The 20881-nt window shown below is 37.7% G+C and overlaps 3 protein-coding genes across 7 annotated transcripts in view; 1 reads left to right on the forward strand and 2 right to left on the reverse strand.

Annotated features, from left to right (window-relative positions):
- Window positions 1-3807: 3807 nt before the first annotated feature.
- Window positions 3808-8868, reverse strand: wee2 (WEE2 oocyte meiosis inhibiting kinase). Of its 3 annotated transcripts, none has more exons than XM_016287821.1 (12): window positions 8752-8868; window positions 8054-8308; window positions 7732-7931; window positions 7614-7668; window positions 7317-7486; window positions 7065-7186; window positions 6809-6955; window positions 6622-6684; window positions 5807-5892; window positions 5474-5644; window positions 4088-4236; window positions 3808-3955 (listed from the first exon to the last, which is right to left on the reverse strand). In XM_016287821.1, exons 2-12 carry the CDS (start codon window positions 8297-8299, stop codon window positions 3820-3822), a joined length of 1545 nt encoding a protein of 514 aa, XP_016143307.1. In that variant the 5' UTR covers window positions 8300-8308; window positions 8752-8868; the 3' UTR covers window positions 3808-3819. The 3 variants fall into 3 exon arrangements, with proteins under 3 accessions (XP_016143307.1, XP_016143305.1, XP_016143306.1); XM_016287819.1 differs by having other exon boundaries at window positions 6622-6717; window positions 8752-8867; XM_016287820.1 differs by lacking the exon at window positions 8752-8868 and adding an exon at window positions 8587-8684 and having other exon boundaries at window positions 6622-6717.
- A 2279-nt stretch (window positions 8869-11147) lies between these two features.
- Window positions 11148-17594, forward strand: dennd11 (DENN domain containing 11). 3 transcript variants are annotated; one of them, XM_016287825.1, is made up of 9 exons: window positions 11148-11331; window positions 11666-11822; window positions 12729-12867; window positions 13081-13212; window positions 14275-14425; window positions 14522-14590; window positions 15263-15454; window positions 15571-15620; window positions 15826-17594. In XM_016287825.1, exons 1-8 carry the CDS (start codon window positions 11219-11221, stop codon window positions 15581-15583), a joined length of 966 nt encoding a protein of 321 aa, XP_016143311.1. In that variant the 5' UTR covers window positions 11148-11218; the 3' UTR covers window positions 15584-15620; window positions 15826-17594. The 3 variants fall into 3 exon arrangements, with proteins under 3 accessions (XP_016143311.1, XP_016143309.1, XP_016143310.1); XM_016287823.1 differs by lacking the exon at window positions 15571-15620 and having other exon boundaries at window positions 15830-17594; XM_016287824.1 differs by having other exon boundaries at window positions 11149-11331; window positions 15571-17594.
- The window catches only part of agk (acylglycerol kinase), a 6724-nt gene continuing 1899 nt past the window's right edge, over window positions 16057-20881 (reverse strand). Inside the window, exons 2-15 of the mRNA XM_016287822.1 lie at window positions 20713-20752; window positions 20376-20455; window positions 20204-20279; window positions 20002-20094; window positions 19867-19899; window positions 19671-19765; window positions 19524-19593; window positions 19354-19433; window positions 19218-19275; window positions 18945-19092; window positions 18501-18598; window positions 18337-18407; window positions 18086-18170; window positions 16057-17974 (exon numbers count right to left, since the gene is read on the reverse strand). Of these exons, the coding sequence (XP_016143308.1) occupies window positions 17843-17974; window positions 18086-18170; window positions 18337-18407; window positions 18501-18598; window positions 18945-19092; window positions 19218-19275; window positions 19354-19433; window positions 19524-19593; window positions 19671-19765; window positions 19867-19899; window positions 20002-20094; window positions 20204-20279; window positions 20376-20455; window positions 20713-20752 (1159 nt within the window). The 3' untranslated portion in view covers window positions 16057-17842. The remainder of the gene's footprint in view (window positions 17975-18085; window positions 18171-18336; window positions 18408-18500; window positions 18599-18944; window positions 19093-19217; window positions 19276-19353; window positions 19434-19523; window positions 19594-19670; window positions 19766-19866; window positions 19900-20001; window positions 20095-20203; window positions 20280-20375; window positions 20456-20712; window positions 20753-20881) is intronic.

The following is a 20881-nucleotide window of genomic DNA, read 5'->3' on the forward strand; positions in this document are numbered from 1 at the left end:
TATTCAAGGTGACAGTCCACCCAAAAATTACATTGTTATTTACTCACCCTCATGTCATCCCAAACCTGTACGACTGACTTGACTTCTGTGAAACACAAAAGAAGATATTTTGAAGAATGTTGGTAACCAAACAGTTTCGGTTCCCATTGACTTCTATTTTTTGACCATACAGTGGAAGTCGGTGGGAAGTGAAACTGTTTGTTTACCAACATTCTTCAAAATATCTACTTTTGTGTTTCACAGACAAAAAAAAACTCAGTCACACAGTTTTGGAGAGACATTAAGGGAAGTAAATTGTGACAATGTTTACTATCCCTTTAATTGTGGGCACTCATTTCCCATTTTTATATTTTAGATAACTTTTGCTGTCATCTAGCCCTAATTTGAATATAGCGCTAGATTACAAGAAATATTTAGCTTTTTTAAAGTTCTTTCCATTCAAATGATGTGAGCTTGACAAAAAAAATTTAAATAATAATAAGTATGTTTTAATTAAATTAGATAAAATATCAGGTATTTATAATCAGTTATCAGCAATAATGTGAAAAGAATCATTGGCTTATTGGCATTAAGGAGCACCTTTAATTAAAATAAGAGGAATAATATACCTGGTAGTTGTGGCTGAACTTGATTCTGAAATTCATGTAGAAGTTCTCTGTAGCTGACTGAGAAACTGTGTCCATCCGCTTGTAATTCCTCGTCACTCTCAATATAATTGTGATTTGTAGGCAGCTTTAGCTGTTCATCAAGATAATCAAGCTCTCTTTGAAGCTGGCTATTTTGGCAGCCTTGCTTAAGGAAGGAAAGGAGCACCAGGGAAATGTCTGGAAAACTGTCAAGGTTTCTGTTGCAGTCCATTGCACAAACCCAAATCCGTACAATGCTTCATACAGGTGCACTGCAATTCAAGAAAAGCACAAAAGCAATTAGTTTCAAAATCATGATAATATTAAAAGAAATGAGTCACTGCCACTGTTTTGCCATTTGCATGCCCTTGGTCAGATAACGATTTACAAGACTATACATGGCCTGATCAACATATTTAAATATATTAAATACTTTACCATAGATACAAATGTATACTATGCAGTATGCCTGTGTCTAGTTAACCATATTTAGGGGAAACATGTGAACCCAGAAGTGAGCTACACCTGACAAAACCTACTTTTGGGGACATCCTTGATTGTAAAAACTATTAAAAAAAATAAAGGATTTTACATTTGTAAACATGCATAAAGTTTTCTGTTAGGCAAACTCTTTTAACTCATGACTTTAGCGTTGCTAACGCTATGCTCCACTGTCTAATAAATGTAATACAGCTGTATAAAAAAAACAATATCTATCGATCTATATAGACTGCTATATAGCTAAATAAACGTAATCGTAAATAAAGTTAGTCCGTGGTTGTACGACTGTAAAAGTTCGTAAAGTGAAATATGCCAGCTCTCAAACACCAGCTAATTAGCAGCTGATAACATTAACTGTTTATTAGCCAACATTGCTAGCTAACATTATTGTGATTGGGGCTAATTTATACACGTTTAAATGACAGATTTAACCGTTTACAGTGAGTTTGGGTCACCGGTTTTTGCAGAATAGAGATCGGTTTTAAAAAAAGATTCTCAGATCAAAACAAAGTAAGATAAATCTGCAGTCCAAGTTCATCTCTAGGGACCACACAAATGACACCTAGATGAAGCTCAATGATTAATGCAGCTAAAATATGAAATACTAGCCAGAGGTAGAGCACTTCTGAACATTACAGGAAACGTCAGTCAAACTGAGGGAAGCGTGAAATATTAATCTATAATCTGGGTAAATATAACAATGTTAATGAATGTTTATATTTAAAGAAATTGCATTAACTGTCGTAACACTATTCACAGAAACTATGATAAACACTTGCTAGGCTACGATCTAGTAGCAAAAGTACCGGTGGTGTAACTTACTAATTTAATACTACACTAAATATGATTTATTCTCCTTTGAGGCACGTTTAAACCCTGTCTATATATGTGTCAACTGTACTTACCTTCCAGTGAAAAAACAAACATTCGTTACTTACGTTGACTTCGAGTCAAAACAATCACATAACTCTGTCGCCTGATAAACAAACACAAATGTGCTTCGAGTCTCGAGAGAAGAATCCCCCGCCTTCCTGCGTCACCCAGGATGACGCTTCACAGAAAGGCGTGGTCAAAATCCAAAGAAACGCAAAAACACAGTGTTGCCCGCGGACATTTTTGTTACTTTTACAATGTTGCCGCGGGATGTTTTTCATGTCCGCGGGTTGTAGCGACCCCAATAACGTGATATTTAGCCCTGTGAAAACCTGGCAACCATACAAAGACGAAGAATTCCCCTAGTAATAGATAGTCTTTCATAAAAAAAAAAGTGTTGTAGGATGTTCTCGTTAAAATTAAATTATGTGTGACCTTTCTAAATGTAGCAACTGCCGAGAATGACTCGGCAAGGCAAAGATACAAAGACACAATTCGCGATGTGGGCACGCGACTTTATCCTCGTTCTTTTAACTTATCTTCACTTTAGGACAGAGGGGTTTTTGGAAATGGAGTTCCCCTTCTGTTAGACTGCACATTAGGGATGGGCATATGTAATTTAATAATTTAATACATTTCATCATTTAAAAGTTTAGTTCAGAAGTATCGTATCGGTATCAATATCGATGATACTGCCTTGAAAAATATCGGTATCGTATCGAAAACAAAATAAGTGGTATCGCCCATCCCTACTGCACATGCTAGATAATGGATCCTGAGGAAGAGATGCCTGAGAAATAAGTGTATACTGTTGACAGAGCAGTACATACCAGACTAAAGCATTCAGATTGAAACATAGTCATGGATTCTACCACGGCCAATGTCCAAGACAACATTCAAAATCCCTCCCATCTAAAAATTGTACATCTGGAACACCCGTTGTAATAAAATGTCAGATTACTGGGTTTTTGTTGAGCATTTTAATAAAAAATAAAAAAAACTTACTAAAAGCAAGGTCATCTGTTTGAGAATCACTTTACTAGGACACCTACTCTGCTAGAGTCGCCCCTTATGGTCAACACACAAACAAAAAACACTACCTGTCAGACATAATTGCTTTTTCCCCCCCACCTGAAGTGTGATGTTGCTGACTCACCATGGCAGACAGATTACAGCCTTTGCACTTGACCACTTACATGACGCATTTCCTTATTTGAAGACCACAAGTGTGTGGAACTTTACATTACCCAATGGGACACACTTACAGTATTGTAAAAATGCAAGTGTTTGCTGAGCTTTTTGATTTTCAAAGCTTAAATTAAAAAGTAAAAATTGATTGCATGTTGGGATATGTTTAGCTTGGAACACTGCTCCAAATCTGTATTCAAGATAGTGTAGCATTTAGTGTGAAATCTGTGAATTAAGAACACTGCATTTTGGCGTTTTGAAGACTTTCTTGCAGTCTTACACACTTCCGGTTGCATGCACGCACTCTTAAGTGGCCACGGGCATTTGGACAGGCCCTGATTGAATAGGTAAAACAGCATCACACAGCAAAACATTTAAAAACTTTATTTACAATTAAAAAGCACCAGTTATTTGAAAAGATAAATGCACCATTCAACAACAAACCATTAATATGCTCCGATTCATGCCACAAATAAAACTATGAGCAATGGCGGTGTTAAGGGTTAAGAGAAAAAGAGGATCTGAAGTTTCACCAGTGACAAATGCTGATTAATGCAAAAGCATCTGACTATTGCATTCCAGAAATACAGTATGTAGGTCTGATGACATGCAGTGCATGACGAATTCAGTGCTAGTATCCAGGGAAACCAAAGCTCATGGAACGGGCAGCACTTCTGCCCACAAGCTTCCTCCCAGCTCTTGGAAGAGACCCTGGTTGTGATGACTGCTGCGGTGAGGTAACAGCCAGTCGGGCCTCCTTGAGTTCTCTAAATAGAAATAAAAGGCATGGCAAATTAAGACCTCTATAAGCAGAAGTGATTCATCCAAAAAAGTAAATAAATGCTACCTCATGAAATGGAGTACTAGAGAATAGTACAACGCAAGATAACTCGTCTCACCTTTCCAGCATAGCTGTTCTGAACTTCTCCACATTTAATTCCTTACGAAGTTGTGCAGCCAGTTTGCCGGCCCTCTCCTTGCGCAGTACATCATGACGACACAATACAGATGCAGATGGCCTAGTAGTAGGATCAGGATCCAACAGTGTCTATCATATACAAATGTATTGCCCATATTAGAGACTGATCCCATCTAAATCAACTTCAAAACCTAAAAAGACATTTTCATGAATGTACAGGAATGTAAGCTAAGTACACTCATTAGCATTCTGATAATTGGTTTTATGCCCTCTGTTGGTGGAATGAAAATAAATAAATGTGACCCTGGACCACAAAACTAGTCTTAAAGTCTGCATGAACCGGAAGTTGCTGCCAACTTTTTCACTGTAGTGACATATTTCCAGCTGAAATGGAATATTGAATAGAGGGCGTCATTTTATTTTTGCCCTCCTCCTCTCGGTCTCTCACTCATACCAACCTAACGGTTGGAGGGGTGTGTGATATTCTGCCCAAGCGTCAAACTGACGTCATCAGGGAAGGAATGCCATTCCAGTGCAGAAGCAAATGTTCGATTTTAATTAAAGATAACCAAAACAAAAACAAAATTCTCAGCGGATTAACAGCACGGATTAATTGTTCACATCAAGATTAGCAATGTGTGCTAATAAACAGTCAATTGTGACTTCACGTGGACTAAGTCGCATGGGTATATTTGTAGCAATATTGTATGGGTCAAAATTATAGATTTTTCTTTTATGCCAAAAATCATTAGGATAGTAATTTGCATTGCTAAGGACTTCATTTGGACAACTTTAAAGGCTATTTTCTCAATATTTAGATTTTTTTTCACCCTCAGATTCCAGATTTTCAAATAGTATAATCCCGGACAAATATTGTCCTATCCATCATGTATAAAAAAAAAACTCTCCAAAAATTGACCCATATGACTGCTTTTGTGGTCCAGGGTCACAATTTCACAAATTTATTTTTGTTTATTTAGGCAACACTGCCCTAGACTGACTAATACAATACGTGTTAAATATGAATTCTGAAATATGCATTAAAAAAAACACCATGTAATTAATTTGTTGGACTTTAATGTTATTGGCACAACTATTTTGAAGACCTCTATATACTCCAAGAAAAAAAAAGAAAAGCTGTGGTACCCTTCCAAAAGCTACTAATATGCACCATTTAGGGACAACTAAGGTACAAAGCTGCACCTTTTGAAAGGCACTGCTCCAGTGAAGGCTTTTGTTAAAAATTTTTTGAAAGTGTAATATGAAGTAAACTGAGTTAAGGAACTTCATAGAAACAAACAAAAAAAAATAACCCATTACAGAGAGTACAATGAACCACGCAGATGTGCTTCTTACTAAAATGCACCTTTAGAAGGTCTTTAAAGGGTGCTGGTAACTCCTGGGGCAGGCTGGGTAGCTCACCCTGCCTGAGGCTGTGCCAGTCATCTCCATTCTGAGGAAGTGGTGGAGCTCCGGCAGCTAACAACACTGTCAGGCCCAGTGCAAAAATATCTGCTTTAGGAAGGTGTGTATAGTCCTACGAGGGGAAAAAAGCTGACAACTGGTTAAATCCACAGTTAGCTTGTTTTGCCATTCAGATCCACTGTATATAAGATCAGTGCAGTTCTCTGGATAAGATTGCTATAGTTTAAACTGCAACAAACAGAACACTCTGATAAAGTTCAAACAGGTACCATACCTCTCGCAGGACCTCGTAGGCCAAGAAGCGGCTATCCCCTTCCTCTACCTGAGGACTTGAGATGGATGTTACATGACCCAAGTCCCCTAAAGAACAAGATATTCATGATATCACATATATACATTATTTCATTACTGAATTGGGCAAATGTCCGATGTCCACTTAAATGGTTTCTTTGTAATGAGTATTTGTTGTATTGGTGTACCTTGTAAAGCGTCCTTGAGCCTGGGAAAGGCGCTATATAAATTAAACATTATTATATACAGCTACTGTATACTGCATCAATTTAGCAATACACATCAAAACCAATTACAAATAAAATGTCAATTAAATATGGTTTGTTTTAATATTTTGTAATTGTCATTATTAGATTTAGTGATGCACAGACATTTTTGGCATCTGAAAATATTTAGTTAAAACAAACCCCCCTCCCAATTTTTTATTTTGGCAAAAATGGTTTTAGAGGGCCCAAATAATTGGACCGAAATAGTGACATTTTGTCTGAAATATGATGAGGTTGCTCCTTGCCAAACAACTTCACTATACTCGTTTCATTTTTTACCTGGGTACACAACACCCTGAACAGCATATAGTGTTGTTACCAAAATTAGTTTCAGCTAGATGAAAACTTTAATTTTGCTTTTGATTAAAAGTCATTTTGGTGCATCACTAATAATATCAAGAGTTTACTTTTGGGGCAGTTAAGATCCATGTTAGAAATGTGTTTCAGGTCACTAAAGACACAAATATGTAATCAAGACTGGCAAATCATTTATGCATTTAACAGTTAAACACATGGACAGGTAGGTAGATACCAATTTTATATACAACCCCAGAGGAGGGGCTTTCATCCTCTTCTTCGCTATCTCCCTCTCCACCTGCACTTGATGAAATGCAGATGAAAATATTACCTAAAAAGAATGGAAATTTAAACATGTGCAAGTCCAGTTTTCATCAAATGGTATAGGCATGCGAGAAACAATGAAAGAGACCAAAGCTCACTGGGTTTAATGTCAAGATGCACTAGGCCTAGGCTGTGGATGTATTTGAGCCCCATGGAGACCTGAAGGAGCAGATCCCTCAGCTCAGGAACACTGAAGAACTCTCCTTGCTCTCCTTTTTCAGTTATAGCATCATGGAGGCTACCACCTATGAGACCAAAAAACCCTACGAGTGAGCCAAGTTAAAGTAAAAACAGTCTCAACTCCAATTACCAAACACATGACCGTCAATGTAGTTTTGTGAGCTACTGTCCTACCATCACAATACTCATTTTGTATAATCATATGGTCATCCTCAGCCCATGCGGAGTAGTATCGCACAACATGAGGGTGATGGCCCAACACCGCATGGGCGTACACTTCCTTCAAGGCCAGCTGCCTGAAGAGGAGTGGGGGAAAAAATAATTCTAATAATCTAAGATTCATTGAGGAAGCACAAAAACCATATACAGAATCTAACCATATTTACAATTGTCCTTAGAGGTTTTAAATTGGGAAGACTGACTCACTCATTGGCGGAGCCTGCAATTGGCCTGCGCGAGCGCTTGATGGCGTACATGCATCCATCCAACCTCTTCACACATCGATACACGGAACCAAACTCACCCACGCCGATGCAGCTCAGCTCTAGAAACTCACTCTCATAACGCGACAACATGCGGGCTGACACTGCTGGCCTCTGAAGGCCAACAGATGGGAGACCGTGCGAGAGAACACAGAGATTTGCCAAAGTTTTTGGTGGGATTACGAATACATAAACCTACTACATAAAAGACAAGGATAAGCAATGGTCTTTGAAACCATACCTTTGAGGGGAGGAAGAAATTTTCATCCTCTGACGAGTTCTGAGTTTCCTTAGATCTGTAAGGTAATGGTACTTCAATGTAAATCTAGTTCCTCAACAGGCAAGGAAAGAGCTGTTACCTTTGTGCATCGTCCTCATCCTCATCACTCCTTTGGCTCTTCCTCTTGTGGTGTTCACTGTTCCTGCGCACCGTCTCTGGTGTGAAAGGGTTAACGTTCACGGAGGGCACACGATCAAAAGCAGTAGACAAACGAAGGAATCTTTGACTGCGACATGGCTTGCTGCTAGAGCAAGGGAGGGTCGATTTAGACAGCAAACTCTGTGGGTAGAGGAAATTCGATGAGCAATTCTTTACAGGGTCAAATGTATTGCTACTGCAAATCATACAGCAGATGGTCATCACATCAAAGTTTACATGAAACTGAGGCGCTGCAAGGTCACCTTTGGTGTACTGGGTGAGTCACAAAGCCGGAGTTTTTTCCAAGCAGCATACGGAATGGGAGAGGTAGGGATGGAGGGGGAAACCGTGATACTCCTGGTGCGGTGGCGCTGTACCCGGGGTGTCTGACAGGGGCTTCTGACTGGAACACTCCTGTGCGCCCATTCATCAAAGCTATTGTCACTGCTGTCCTCCTCCCCACTGCTGGAGAAGTTAAGATGCTGCGGTGCTGCATTCACAGAGGCCATTTCAGACCACTGCAGTCAGAAAATTATCAAAGATTTAAGAAAAAAAGGGGGTTAGTATGGCAACTAACATGTAAATTAAACTAACTTGGTAAATTAACAATCAATCAATATGGATAACTAGAGATAACTACAGAGTGGGATGAAAGATGGCCTATACAATTATTTATGGTGTTCAATAAATTTGATTTTGGCAGTTGTGAGCTGCTGTTTTATTGTATTTATTTATTTCACATAATATGTACTTAAAATATACATAGACACAAAATGCAAGGTAAACAATCACAAACAAGTTATGAGAGTAGTCTCCTTAGGTAGGCCTCAATATCTCAAGGACCTCATATGTTTGTTGTGAGAAGATCAAAACATTTACAGACTCTCTCAAAATATATATTTGGTCACTCGCATGGATTTACTGTGCTGTTTTGAACCACATAAAAGCAATTTCAACTTACCCTGAGATGAGCTCATGGGACACCACGTCTGAACTTGGCGCGACAACGTTAATGAGGCGCTTTAACGATGGGCGGAGTGGCTCGACCGTTAATTAACTCCGCTAACTAGCCTCAAATATTTTAACTCATGACTCGAATCTTTTGAGTCTGTTCACTAAAAAAAAAAAGATTTGTTCAGATCCGTTAACAACTTTAGTTCATTAACCCTTTTTCTGCATACCAGTAAGAAGGCGTGAGGGTTTATTTGTGATCACGACATCTAACGTTATCGTTATCACTTTTCTCTCCATATTTGAAATTCTGAGTATAACTGGACTAAGCACATAACATATAATAATAGCCCAAATTAACTATGAGTTTTAATATCGCCTTTACACCATTCTGTGGTCATCAGTCACCTTTACAAAATCATGTTTTTACTCCATTAGTCCCTTTTCTCTCCTTGTTGTGAAGTGAGCTAGAGGTTAATGAACTTTAGCTGTCACTTTCGTTCAGAAGACCGACTCGTTTAGTAAAGGGGGCGTATACGTTTACTAGTTTCAACCAATGAAATGCTAGTTCACAGCCCACAGTCAAATACTATTGGTTCGTAGTATAGTCAGTCTTTGAAAGCAGTAAAGTGGTCACGCGCTTCAGAAAAGATCCAGCTTGAAACACCACTAATCATCAAGACTGTATAAACGACAAAGAAATAGATTATAGATCTATTATTTAAAAATTCAATTCAATGTATTATTAAACATCCAAAAAGCTACGTTTATTTGTGCATGAATGAAGGAAAGCTAATTATGGTCGCCAAAAGTCGTCAGCGTATTTATTTTAGTGTACTGCGCACACAGACAACATCATAATGTGTATTTATTTTTCGGGTGGGAGTTGATCGCAATAATCCTTTTGCACCACGTGAGCGGAAGTATGTGACATCATCAAAACAGTGTACGCCTGGGTAGCGTCTGTTACCTGTCTGGATTACTACATTTAGGGATCGTTTGAATTGCAAACGCTATGTTCCGTTTCATGCGTAGCGTTTGTCGCTTTGACTGACCGCTCGGTATCGAGTGCGACGGCTTTGTTTATCTCCTCTCGATAGTCATATCGAAAACACTATGGTTGAGCAGTCGGATCGTGCTCCGCTGCTGGACTGGGAGGAGGTTCCCCCGGCCGAACTTGCCCCAACGGCTCCATCACCGGAGACTGAGGATTCCGTACATTCCGGTCTGTCTAGCTACCCGACCGAGTGCGGTGTACGGGCAGATATCTCCCTGAACGCAAGCCCGGTGAGACCGAATAGTGAACCAGCTGTTTCAGGTGAAAGTGCACACTCTCCCCAGAAACACAGCGGCCCGGGAGGAGATGCTTCCGCCACTGACGAAGAGGGAGACTGCGCCTTTCATGGACTGTCAGTCAGGGATCGGAGGATCACTGGATGGGAAGAAAAAGACCAAATTGTTGCAGTGTTTGTTGTGACTTTCGACACAAGATCTGGTGAGGTTAACTGTGAAATACTGTAAAATTGTAAAACAATATCCGAGATGATGATGATGATGATGATGGTGAAGAGGAGAAATCTAGTTTAAAAACATGCTGAGTTCTTAGAAATATTATAATTATAATCACGATACTTTCACACAGTGTTGAAAGCGATGATCTACAAATGTTTAAATTAGTAAACCGTGCTATATTTGGAACATCCTAATGATCTTGAAAATCATCCACAAGGGTCTGAAGGGGTCCTCTGTTTTATGATTTTAATGTCATATGGCTATAAAATGGCTTCCTGTATATTAGTTACACTGAGAGTTGTAAAATACTAAAAATATTTTATTAAATAATATTAATATATTTTGAAAAATATATTGCAAATCTAATTAATAATATTGTTAGTAGTAATAATGTTTCTTTGCTGTTTATTGTTTTTAAGAAATAATAATAATGAAAGATTATGCCGACTGCTCTTTTTTCACTTTTGTAGGTTACACAAAACATCAATAATAACTCTTAATTCAGAAACTAAAAGCATGTTCGTCATAGAAGTGTATAGTAGTTGTCATAACACGTAAGGAAATGAATGTACTGTGAATGAACTTCAATGAAGTGAGAGTTGTATAAGTCATACAGCTGACTACTGTACTGTGTTTAAGACTTCCTCTTTTTTTCATAGAGAGTTCAGTGGAAAAAGTCATTTAGAAAAACAGCATCACAATTGTTTACATAGGCCCACATATATATATATACATATATATATATATATATATATACATATAGTTTTGTTTTCTAATGAGTAATTCATTCAAGATGTTTTGTAATCATGAGGCAAACTGTTTGGTTATTAGTTGCAAATCTTCATCCAAACAGGTTAATTTTGTGTGTATGTATGTATATAGATTAATCCAGATTAAATGTGCTTGTCTTATTTTGTAGATATTTTCGTAAAGGCTGTTACTTTGGACTAGCGTGCTTTGCCAATATGCCCGTGGAGAGTGAGCTGGAACGAGGAGCTCGGATGAAATCTGTAGGGATTTTGTCTCCTTCTTACACACTGCTATACCGTTACATGCACTTCCTGGAAAATCAAGTCCGGTAAGTGCATGCTTGCTTCACGTTGTACCTTGTTATGTCTCTTTCTCTTACTCTTTTGCACGCATCACTTCTATTTTAAGATGTTATGTATTAAACATAAGCTCTGAGTTGCATGCGATGTGACACGGAATTTGTTTAATTTGGACTCACTTCACTTCATCTCTTCTTCAATCAGTTAAGGTTGTAATATGCAGCATGCAAAATTGTAATATAAAGTTGATCAACTGCGTTAAAAATGTCTGTTGCTCAATGTCTGCATTTAAATAAAGCAACTTCCTGGTAAGTGCAATGCATTTTATGACAACATCAACAGTCTGCACATGCTTTCTTGAAGGCACCAGTTGCAGTGTCCAGGTCAATACTCTCCACTGGAAGCTTTCTACGAGGATAAAAAGGCAGTGTTGCCTCCGGGAGGGAACGGTTTGGTCACAGCCTGCCCGACCAGTGCTCTTGGGCCCATAGTCAACCGCTGCATGCATCCAGAGATGAAGGTTTGAAGATATAAACCCAACATTATCTGTCACTAATCAAAGCTTCAGCCTCCATTAAATTCCAGTTCAATGAAATATATTTTAATGACAGTAGTATTAGATCATTAGATTTTTTTCCCTTTTTCTGATGTGTCTTTTTCTAGTTTCTGAGGAAATCTAGGCCAGGCCACTCAGGGAATTTCATGTTACTGATTAACCAGGGTGCAATACTTCTGCAACTCCTATCAGCTTTATACGCATGGGAGAGTTTAATTTCGTGAAAAAAACTATTGTCAGACAAATTTCTCTGTCCACAAACCACAAGATCCTCTATTGTTAAAGAAAAATTCCATACTCTTGTTGAAAAATATGCTGAGGTATACTTTAACTCAGTACTAGATTTGGTTATGCTGTTTGTTAAATAAAGCCTTGTTCAGTCTTGACGATGCACTTTCTAAATCCATGTTTATGGTTTTTATAGTAATAGTGAAATAAAATTGGTGGTAAATATAATAAAAATTATGATATCCGGTATTAAGTACACAAACATTATTAAAAATATATATTTTTTAATTAAATTGTTCTTTGAACTTTGAATAATTGCACTATGAATTTACTAGCCTGTCAGGGGATTTAAAAAAAAATAAGACTTGATTGAATGACCACTTCTAATAATCAGCCAAATGCCTGTGATTATTGGCTGAATGGTCTTTCACTGAATGATCTTTAACTATTATTATAATAATATTTTTTTTATAAATGAATATATTTCATTAATAATTATACAAATTTTTATGATATAAAAGCTGCCATGTTTTCTTATAAACTTTAAGATCCTGTTTAATACATGTGATATGTCTATCATTTAATAAGAGATCAGAAGCACAAATCATGTCCCTTTTCTGTTCTCTGTCCATCTCCGATCAGATTACACACCCAGCTGGCTGCATGTCCCAGTTCATCCGCTTCTTTGGAGAGCAGATCATGGTGCTGTGGAAGTTTGCTTTGCTCAGGAAACGCATCCTCATTTTCTCTCCTCCCCCTGTCGGTGTGGTCTGCTATCGGGGTGAGAGTGGAAATCCATTTATTAAGACATGGCTGTCTTAATGTCTATGCATATTTTTCTTGAGCTTGAGAATCCATTGATAAAGATCATGTACATGCTCTTGCACATTGTCATTGATTTGTGCATTTTTATAGTCTGTAACTCTAGTAGTGTTTTCACGTTATATCTCATGGTTATTTTGATACTTTATGTTTTTTGACTTGCATCTCTTAGTATACTGTTGCTGCTGCCTTGCTAATGTATCCATTCCTGGGATGGGCGTTTCTGTTCCGGAGTTCCGCCCTTTCTTCTACATCAATGTTGCGGACATCTCCGCTCTTGAGACTGAGCTGTCTTACGTGGCCTGTAAGTGTCTCAGTCAAGAAAAGGACTAAAGTTGGAGTGAAAATTCATAATTACACAGGCACAAAAAGGTTTTAACGGTTGGATGTTAAAGGGGTCATATGATGTTGCTAAAAAGAACATTATTTTGTGTATTTGTTGTAATGAAATGTGTTTATGCGGTTTAAGGTTAAAAAAACCCATTATTTTCCACAAACTGTACATTATTGTTTCTCCTCTATGCCCCACCTTTCTGAAACGTGTCGATTTTTACAAAGCTCATCGTTCTGAAAAGCAAGGTGTGCTATGTGCTAACACTGCCCAAAAAACTCACTTTAAATATAAAAAATATAAAATATAAAAACTCTTTAAATATAAAAAACTTACTTACAGTCTTTGAGTCAGAACAGCCGGCATTGTAGTCTACTCTACCAGGATCAGGAAACAGTCCTCCATAAAATGCGCTGCACACATCTGAATATTTGGGTTGAAGTGTTCTGGAACAGTGTTGTAAATACAACTTAACCACTGATTTCTAGTCGTGTCGATTTTTGGAAAGCCAAACAAAGTAGTTTCGCATTCACAATGAAACACAGTGTCACACGGCGGCCTAGAATGGCAAAGTAGTTTTGCTTTCACAATGAAACACACAGTGCCTTCACGACATGGCGGTGGCAACAACAATACTACAGCGAGAATAAAAGTTACGCCTTCTTTCTTTGTGTGAACATTTGTGCGGCGTTATGCAAATCTTCCCACATAGTGAGGTAGATATGTGGGGGCGTATTAGAACAAGCCGTTTTAGGTAGGCGTGGCTGACTCTTAACTTTTATAAAGAATATTTCTTTGGATTTGAGACTTTAGTCTTTGCAACTTTACAGATCTTCTTTATGCACCAAGAGCTTGTAACACTCCAAAGAGAAAGGAAAAATTTTAATTGCATCATATGACCCCTTTAAATAACATCTACATCTAGAATGAGGAAATAAGAACCTTTACTTCCAACATAAGTAGTAGTTGGTAAATTAGTAAGAATGTTTCTCAGTAAGAATAAATCAGTGGAGTAATTTTTATTTGGGTTCTCAGGTACAACAGAGAAGATCTTTGAGGAAAAGAAGGAGCTGTATGATGTCTACATTGACAATCAGAATGTAAAGACACATAGAGAGAGCCTCCAGCCTCTGCTTAGACTCAACAGTGCAGACCGAGAGAAGTATCGCAAGCTCTGTGAGCAAAGGTATGTCCGCCTTTTAAAATCTCAAAAGCTTATGAGGAAAAACAATCTGAAAACATATTGTTCCACAGGCATATGATGATGTTGATATGTTTGCAGGCAGATGCTGCTGTACTCTCAGGAGGTGGATGGAGACTGCACATCTAATGAGGAAGACCTCTTCATTTTGTACGTGATGGAATTACACGACTCAGCACAATGATGGAAGTTTATCACATCAGCAGATTTGAATGAGACAGAAAGAGTATTTGGAAGAGTACAATACACTTCTTGTGAAAATAGTTTAACTTTCTTTAACCTTGATTAAGCGATAATATTGGGAAACTGATGGAAATGCAATACTATATTTTCATACTTTGAATTGTGCATAGTATGATAATAATTGTCATTATTACAGTTCAAAAGTTTGGGGTTAGTAAGATTTTTTTTAAAGTTCTCATGCGTACCAAAGATGCATTTATTTGATAAAAATACAATAAAAACAGTAATATTGTCATCCTTCACAAATTATTCTAATATTCTGATTTGCTGCTCAGAAAACATTTATTATCAATGTTAAAAAAAAGTTGTCCCAGTTAATATTTTTTTTCAATGAATAGAAAGTACAAAAGAATATCATTTATTGAAATAGAAGCATTTTGTAACAATTTATTGTAAATGTCTTTACTATCAATTTTGATGCATCCTTCCTGGAAAAAAGTAGAAATTTCTTTAAAAAAAATTACAGGCCCAAGATATTTCAGTGGTAGTGTATTTGTTGTCAATTTATATGATTGCATATAGTAAGTTAGTAAGTGCTGTGATTAATCTGTATGTAATTTCCCTCTGTTTGTGATCCAGGTTTTTCATGGAGCAAAACAACAGAATCTTCCAGACCCTGTCTGAGGTGGCAGGGAGCGCCGATCCTACCCTGACTGCTGAACACGTGAGAGCCATGGGGCTGGATCCTCAGGGTGACCGCGGTTTTCTCGTCGATCTGCTGGAAATCTATGGCATCGACGTCATGCTGGTTATCGACAACCCCTGCTGCCCGTAAGACTCTCAGCCTCTGCCTCTCTCTCTGGAGCCCATTTTCTTTTAGGGCTACAACACACTGCCTACTGATTACCTGCTTTCTTTTCTCTCTTTCTCTGGCTTGGCTATCTCAGGAGCCATTCCTGACCCCTCTGGACTGCACTGATACTGCCAACACCAAAAGGTGCAATCCGTCTGCAGGCTTTTTGTACACTCTGCAGCCAGTCAATCCACTGACGTCTTTCTGCTTGTCTGTCTATCTTATGTGCTTGGTATCCTTCCAGCCATCTTGGATTTCTACTCGACTTGTTTCCAAAACATGATGATCTCTGTGCCTCTCTCTACTGCTTTTTATTGTGTGGTCTTCAGTTGTGACTTTGTTCTTCTAGCCAGTGCTGTCTGGGGGAACTGATGTGAATATAAATCTGCTTCACTTGGACACCAGAGAATTGGAAAAACGGTCCATCAACGGGGCAACTCTCACTTCCCGGATCCACGTATTTATGCTGGTAACAGCGGTTTGGTAAAGTCTGCTTTGAATGTCATATCTGTATTTCTAAAACTTTTATGGATGTTGCACACAGTACTGTGATGGTGAAGATTTTCACAATCTTTGCCACACTTAATCATGTACATGTAAACAGTCATTTCATTTTGGGGAAAAAACAGACATCAGTCACTGTGTTTGTTGTGTTACTTGTGGATTTTTATTGTGCATGGACACATAGACACAATCAGTTCACTACTGTAGTTTGGCACAGCACTTATTGATGTATATGAATGGGAGTGAACAACAGTGTAGAAGGTTCTCAGTCATTATTTCACTACCCAAATGATATCTGATGAATGTGACTCATTTCAATGCTGTCTACGCCATTCTCTGTTCAAGCATTTGCTGTTATTACACTTACTAAACGGACTGAACACTAATGAATTGAAGCATAATGTGTATTTGTTCATTCTGGACAGGCCTTTAATCACTGTCACTCTTGGTATTGAATGCAAATTGTACATTTAATGCACAGTCTGATGCACATATGATTTAAACAGACACAGAAATGTTACATTCAGCTTTTTGAGTCCCTTAATTTGCTCTTAAGAAATGAATGTGATTCTATTCCCGTCTGTCATCAGTGAATGCTCCTGATTATTACCTGTTAAAGACTTTGAATATGTATATACTTGGGGTTTCTTATTTAAATGTATTTGGGTCGATCATTTCTGGAGAGCAGCAAACTGGCCTCACAAGGCTGATTGATTGTGGTTTTGTGTGCGTTTATATGTTCATCCTGTGAAAACCCTAACTGGACACTTAATTATTCATAAAGCTGGTGAAGTTTAAAAGAAAAGTATTTACTTGACCTTTTGAGTTTACAGTTTCCTTTCATCTAATTTTCAACCTTCTAATAAAATAATGATAATTGATTATTTGAGAATGAGTGCAGGCACTCGGGTTTGTCAGTTTGATGGATGAAGTTCTTTAAATTACGTGAAATAAAAGTTAAATTAACAATAAATAATACTGTTGCTTATAACCTAGATTTGATTAAATGTGAATATTGTTTTTACATTTATCTATCAAAGAACTTTCTGTATTATAAATCTTTGAAACCATCCTCTTGTAGGATGTTGGTTGGTTATTTAGTGTCCTATTGTAAATGAATGGAAATGTATATTATTGTACAGGTCGTCTGGTATTGTGTATGCGTGATATTTTTTGTGAGTTATCTAAGTGTTGCACAAGTCTTTGTCACAATAACAAGCGCAAAGAATGTTGGGTTTTACTCTACTAGGATCACAAAGCACTAGTGTAATGCCTGTCTTACACACTACCTATACAGTAATACAAACTAACAGCATGTGTCTGTTGTTTTAAAGCCAGTGATTCTTATTCACTGCCATTTTGAAATAAACGGTTCCTTCTTTTCTATCACATGCTTTGTTTGTGCAGTATTTGGGGGTTGATTTGAGAAAAACAAAACACTGGTTTACCTGAAGGAAGCTACAAGATTATCACAAATGCAGGCGGAAGTCTTAAAATAAGCAAAATAAGAGATTGATAATGACTTTTATTCTTGGTCCTCATCTGGTCAGACACATTCAGTATCATGCGAGTTTCTTAAGCAAGTTCTTGAGCCAAAAAAAAAAAAAAAACATTCAAAGTAAACCTGAACATTATGCCTGTATTAAGTTAATAACATCATCCATGCTGTTAAAAAAACATCAAAATGACAATTTAACTGCTGTTTCTTAAAGTCCATAGACCACAGATTGTTCAGTTGGAGTACGGTGATCTTTATGAGAACTCAAAAGTTCATTTGACTCCTCTTTTTGTTGTAACTGGTATGTTTTCCAGTTTCATCAGCAGTTCCTCAGGCTCCTCTGCACATATTAACACAACTGTCATCACTGAGCCTGTGCAAGCTGCTCTCTGCGCTCAGCACTGCAAAAGAACCTCAGTTTCCGTGGCAACAGTCTCACTTCCACAGACATAGCCTCATATTCCTCATTGTCAATGCCATAAAAGCCGGCACCCTCCTGTGGACAGGAGAAGAAAAGCAATAGATCATAATGGCTGCATCACAGCTTAGATCAATGGATGATTACAAAGGAATCAGTCCCCCAAACTTTTTCAAATAATATACTGACCTCTGGGAGATTGAGACTAGCAGCACTGGCCTCTATCTGCGAAGCATCTTCTATGGACTCCATCGGGTTCAATACTTTCTTAGTTCTGAATGACAAAGTATTATTCATTCATACCCAAAAATCTAGAAAGGTTCTAACGGCAAATTTAATTAAGTTCACTGAAGTTCAGCAGACAAAAAAGTGCAAGTGATTCAATATGAGGTCAAATTTCCATTTCTCCTTTCACAAGCAGTTTGGGGAATGACACTCACCCCTCAGTGATGAACTGACCAACTGTGAGGGAGTCTGAGTCCAGAGTTATCACCATAGAATCGTCCTCACGCTGAAGACAGTAAACAACACCAATCAGGAGAAATTCTATTGAATTTATAATACAAACATTCCCATGAAGAGCAACTATTATGTCAGTACTCACTCTCTTGACAGGGTTCTTATTGTGTGTGCTAACTGTGAGCTCCAATGTGGAAATGTCTTTGCTCTCCCATCGCTCTGGCTCAGGCTCTTTCTGTGGCTCTACCAACAGAAAATATATTATTATTAAACATGAATTCAAATGTTAGACATCCTTCAGTCTCAGCCTCAGAAGTCACACCCATGGACTGATTCATAAAACACACAAAATGGAAAAAGTCACGGTGTTTACAATTGTAACAACGAGCACTTATCAGGATCAGCTAAATGCTGGTTTTTCAAAAGTATGTGAAGTTCACAGCATAGACCCTTGATGACTGAAGACATTGTTCTTGAATTAAGGTTTATAAATGATTATGTTTTGAACCTGCTTCGAGACAATATTAGAATGCTAATATCCATAAGCTATATTCTATATGATGAAATGTTTATAAAAGTGATAAACCACCTTCTATAGGAGGGTTCCAGTAGTTCTTGAGTCTGCGGTAGATGCGGTAGAGGAGGTTCGGCCGGGGTGGTATTTCAGTGGGAAGGTCAGGTGGACGAGGTACAGGAGCCAGATAGGAGAGGGAGGCCTGGTGAGACTGTGGCCACTGCTGTAAGAGAGAAGATATTGTGATCAATCCAATACTAACTCACATGAAGGCCTTAATATATGATGCAACTGAGCTATCAATGTCATTGAAGTACTCCTTTAAAAACAATGCAAAGCAGCACTCACCTTAAGGCTACTAAACCAATGTGCTGCTCTTGTTTTCAAGGGGCCAAGGTACCAATATCTTCAAGGAAAAATTCACATTAGAAATACATATTTGCATTTTGTATTTATGCTGTGAATAAAAAATGTATAAGCATACTTGCTGATAGAAGCAGTGACGTCTCTGAATGCACCCCAACGCAAGCCAAACAGAGCAAACACTGGCTGCTCCTTCTCACTCTAAAAACAGAAATTACACAATCAACTCTGTGTGGAAAAAAAGCTGACAAACCTTAATGAGTTCTTTTTCAAAATGCCTATCAAATGTACTTTTATCTGCAGAACATCCAGTGGAACAGTTTCTCCTTTCAGTATTGACAGGGTTGCAGAGGTAATGTGCCTGAAAAACCAGAAATAGATGACATCGGATCATAACACACTTTGGCAAAAAAAATCTTGAAAAGTGAACTCACTTACTGTACTTTGTTGTCAGAAACCAGATGTAGACTCTGACTCAAAGAGTTACTGGAACCCAGAGGAATGAAACCGATTGGTATTTTACTGAAGGTCTCCTGTGGTTACAGTAGTTCAGATTCAGAAATCTCTGGAATGTGCAATAACTTAATATAGCTTAATAACTTAAATAAGACTTTTTTTTATTACTAGTAAATACCTCATCAACTCTGCGCAGTAAGCCAGTTATCACCTGTGTGAAAAAATCAACACATGCAAACATTTAAATATGGTCAAATTGTCAGAAATATATATATTTTTTAAATAATCCCACTTTATGAAGATACTTTTGTACCTCCTGTAATGTCCCATCACCTCCAGCAATGATCAGCATATCTGTTTGATCCATCAATTCCATGAGCTTTTTTGCCTGGCCTTCATAATCAGTCTGTTACAGGCAATTGAGCAGCAAATCACAAATTATTAAGACACTAAAATACATACAAAAAGAGCCTGTACCAAAGGACCTAAGCACTTAAATCAATAAAGGATGTTACCTTCACAATTTTGACCTCCACACCAGCTAAGTGTAAAATGGGAGCTGCATTCTTCTCAAACAAACTATTAGCTTTTCTGCAGAGAAAATATAACTATGATAACACAAACGAACTGACATAGCTAAAAAAAAACTGATTTATGGCACAGTGAGGGCCAAGTGTATAATCATACCTATTACAGGCAGCAGGATTTAGAATGACTATGGCTTTCTTCAGATGCTCCTGAGGTCCAATTAACTGATGACCAAATGCCTGGAAATCACATACAATATATTTAACTGTAATGAACCTTCGAGTACTGGGTATCAGGGTCATTACAGTTAACTAAAACTATAACTAAAAAAATAACTTCATTTAAACTAGTTGCCAAAGCAACAGTTCTCATTTTCATTTAGTTTAACTTGATGTACTAAAATAACTCAACTGAAATAAAAATGGGAAAAAACTAAAACTAACAAATTATTAAAATGACATTTGAGCACGTTATTTTCAAACTACATATTCCTTACCCTGGCCTCTATACATGCTTCTCGTCGCAGCACATTGTCACTGTGAAAAAAGTACAACATTAGTTGGTAGACAAATATACATACATTCAGATAGACAGACAGACAGACAGACAGATAGATAGATAGATAGATAGATAGATAGATAGATAGATAGATAGATAGATAGATA

The sequence above is a fragment of the Sinocyclocheilus grahami genome, unplaced genomic scaffold (assembly GCF_001515645.1).
Source record: "Sinocyclocheilus grahami isolate Dianchi unplaced genomic scaffold, SAMN03320097.WGS_v1.1 scaffold225.1, whole genome shotgun sequence".
Taxonomy (NCBI): domain Eukaryota; kingdom Metazoa; phylum Chordata; class Actinopteri; order Cypriniformes; family Cyprinidae; genus Sinocyclocheilus; species Sinocyclocheilus grahami.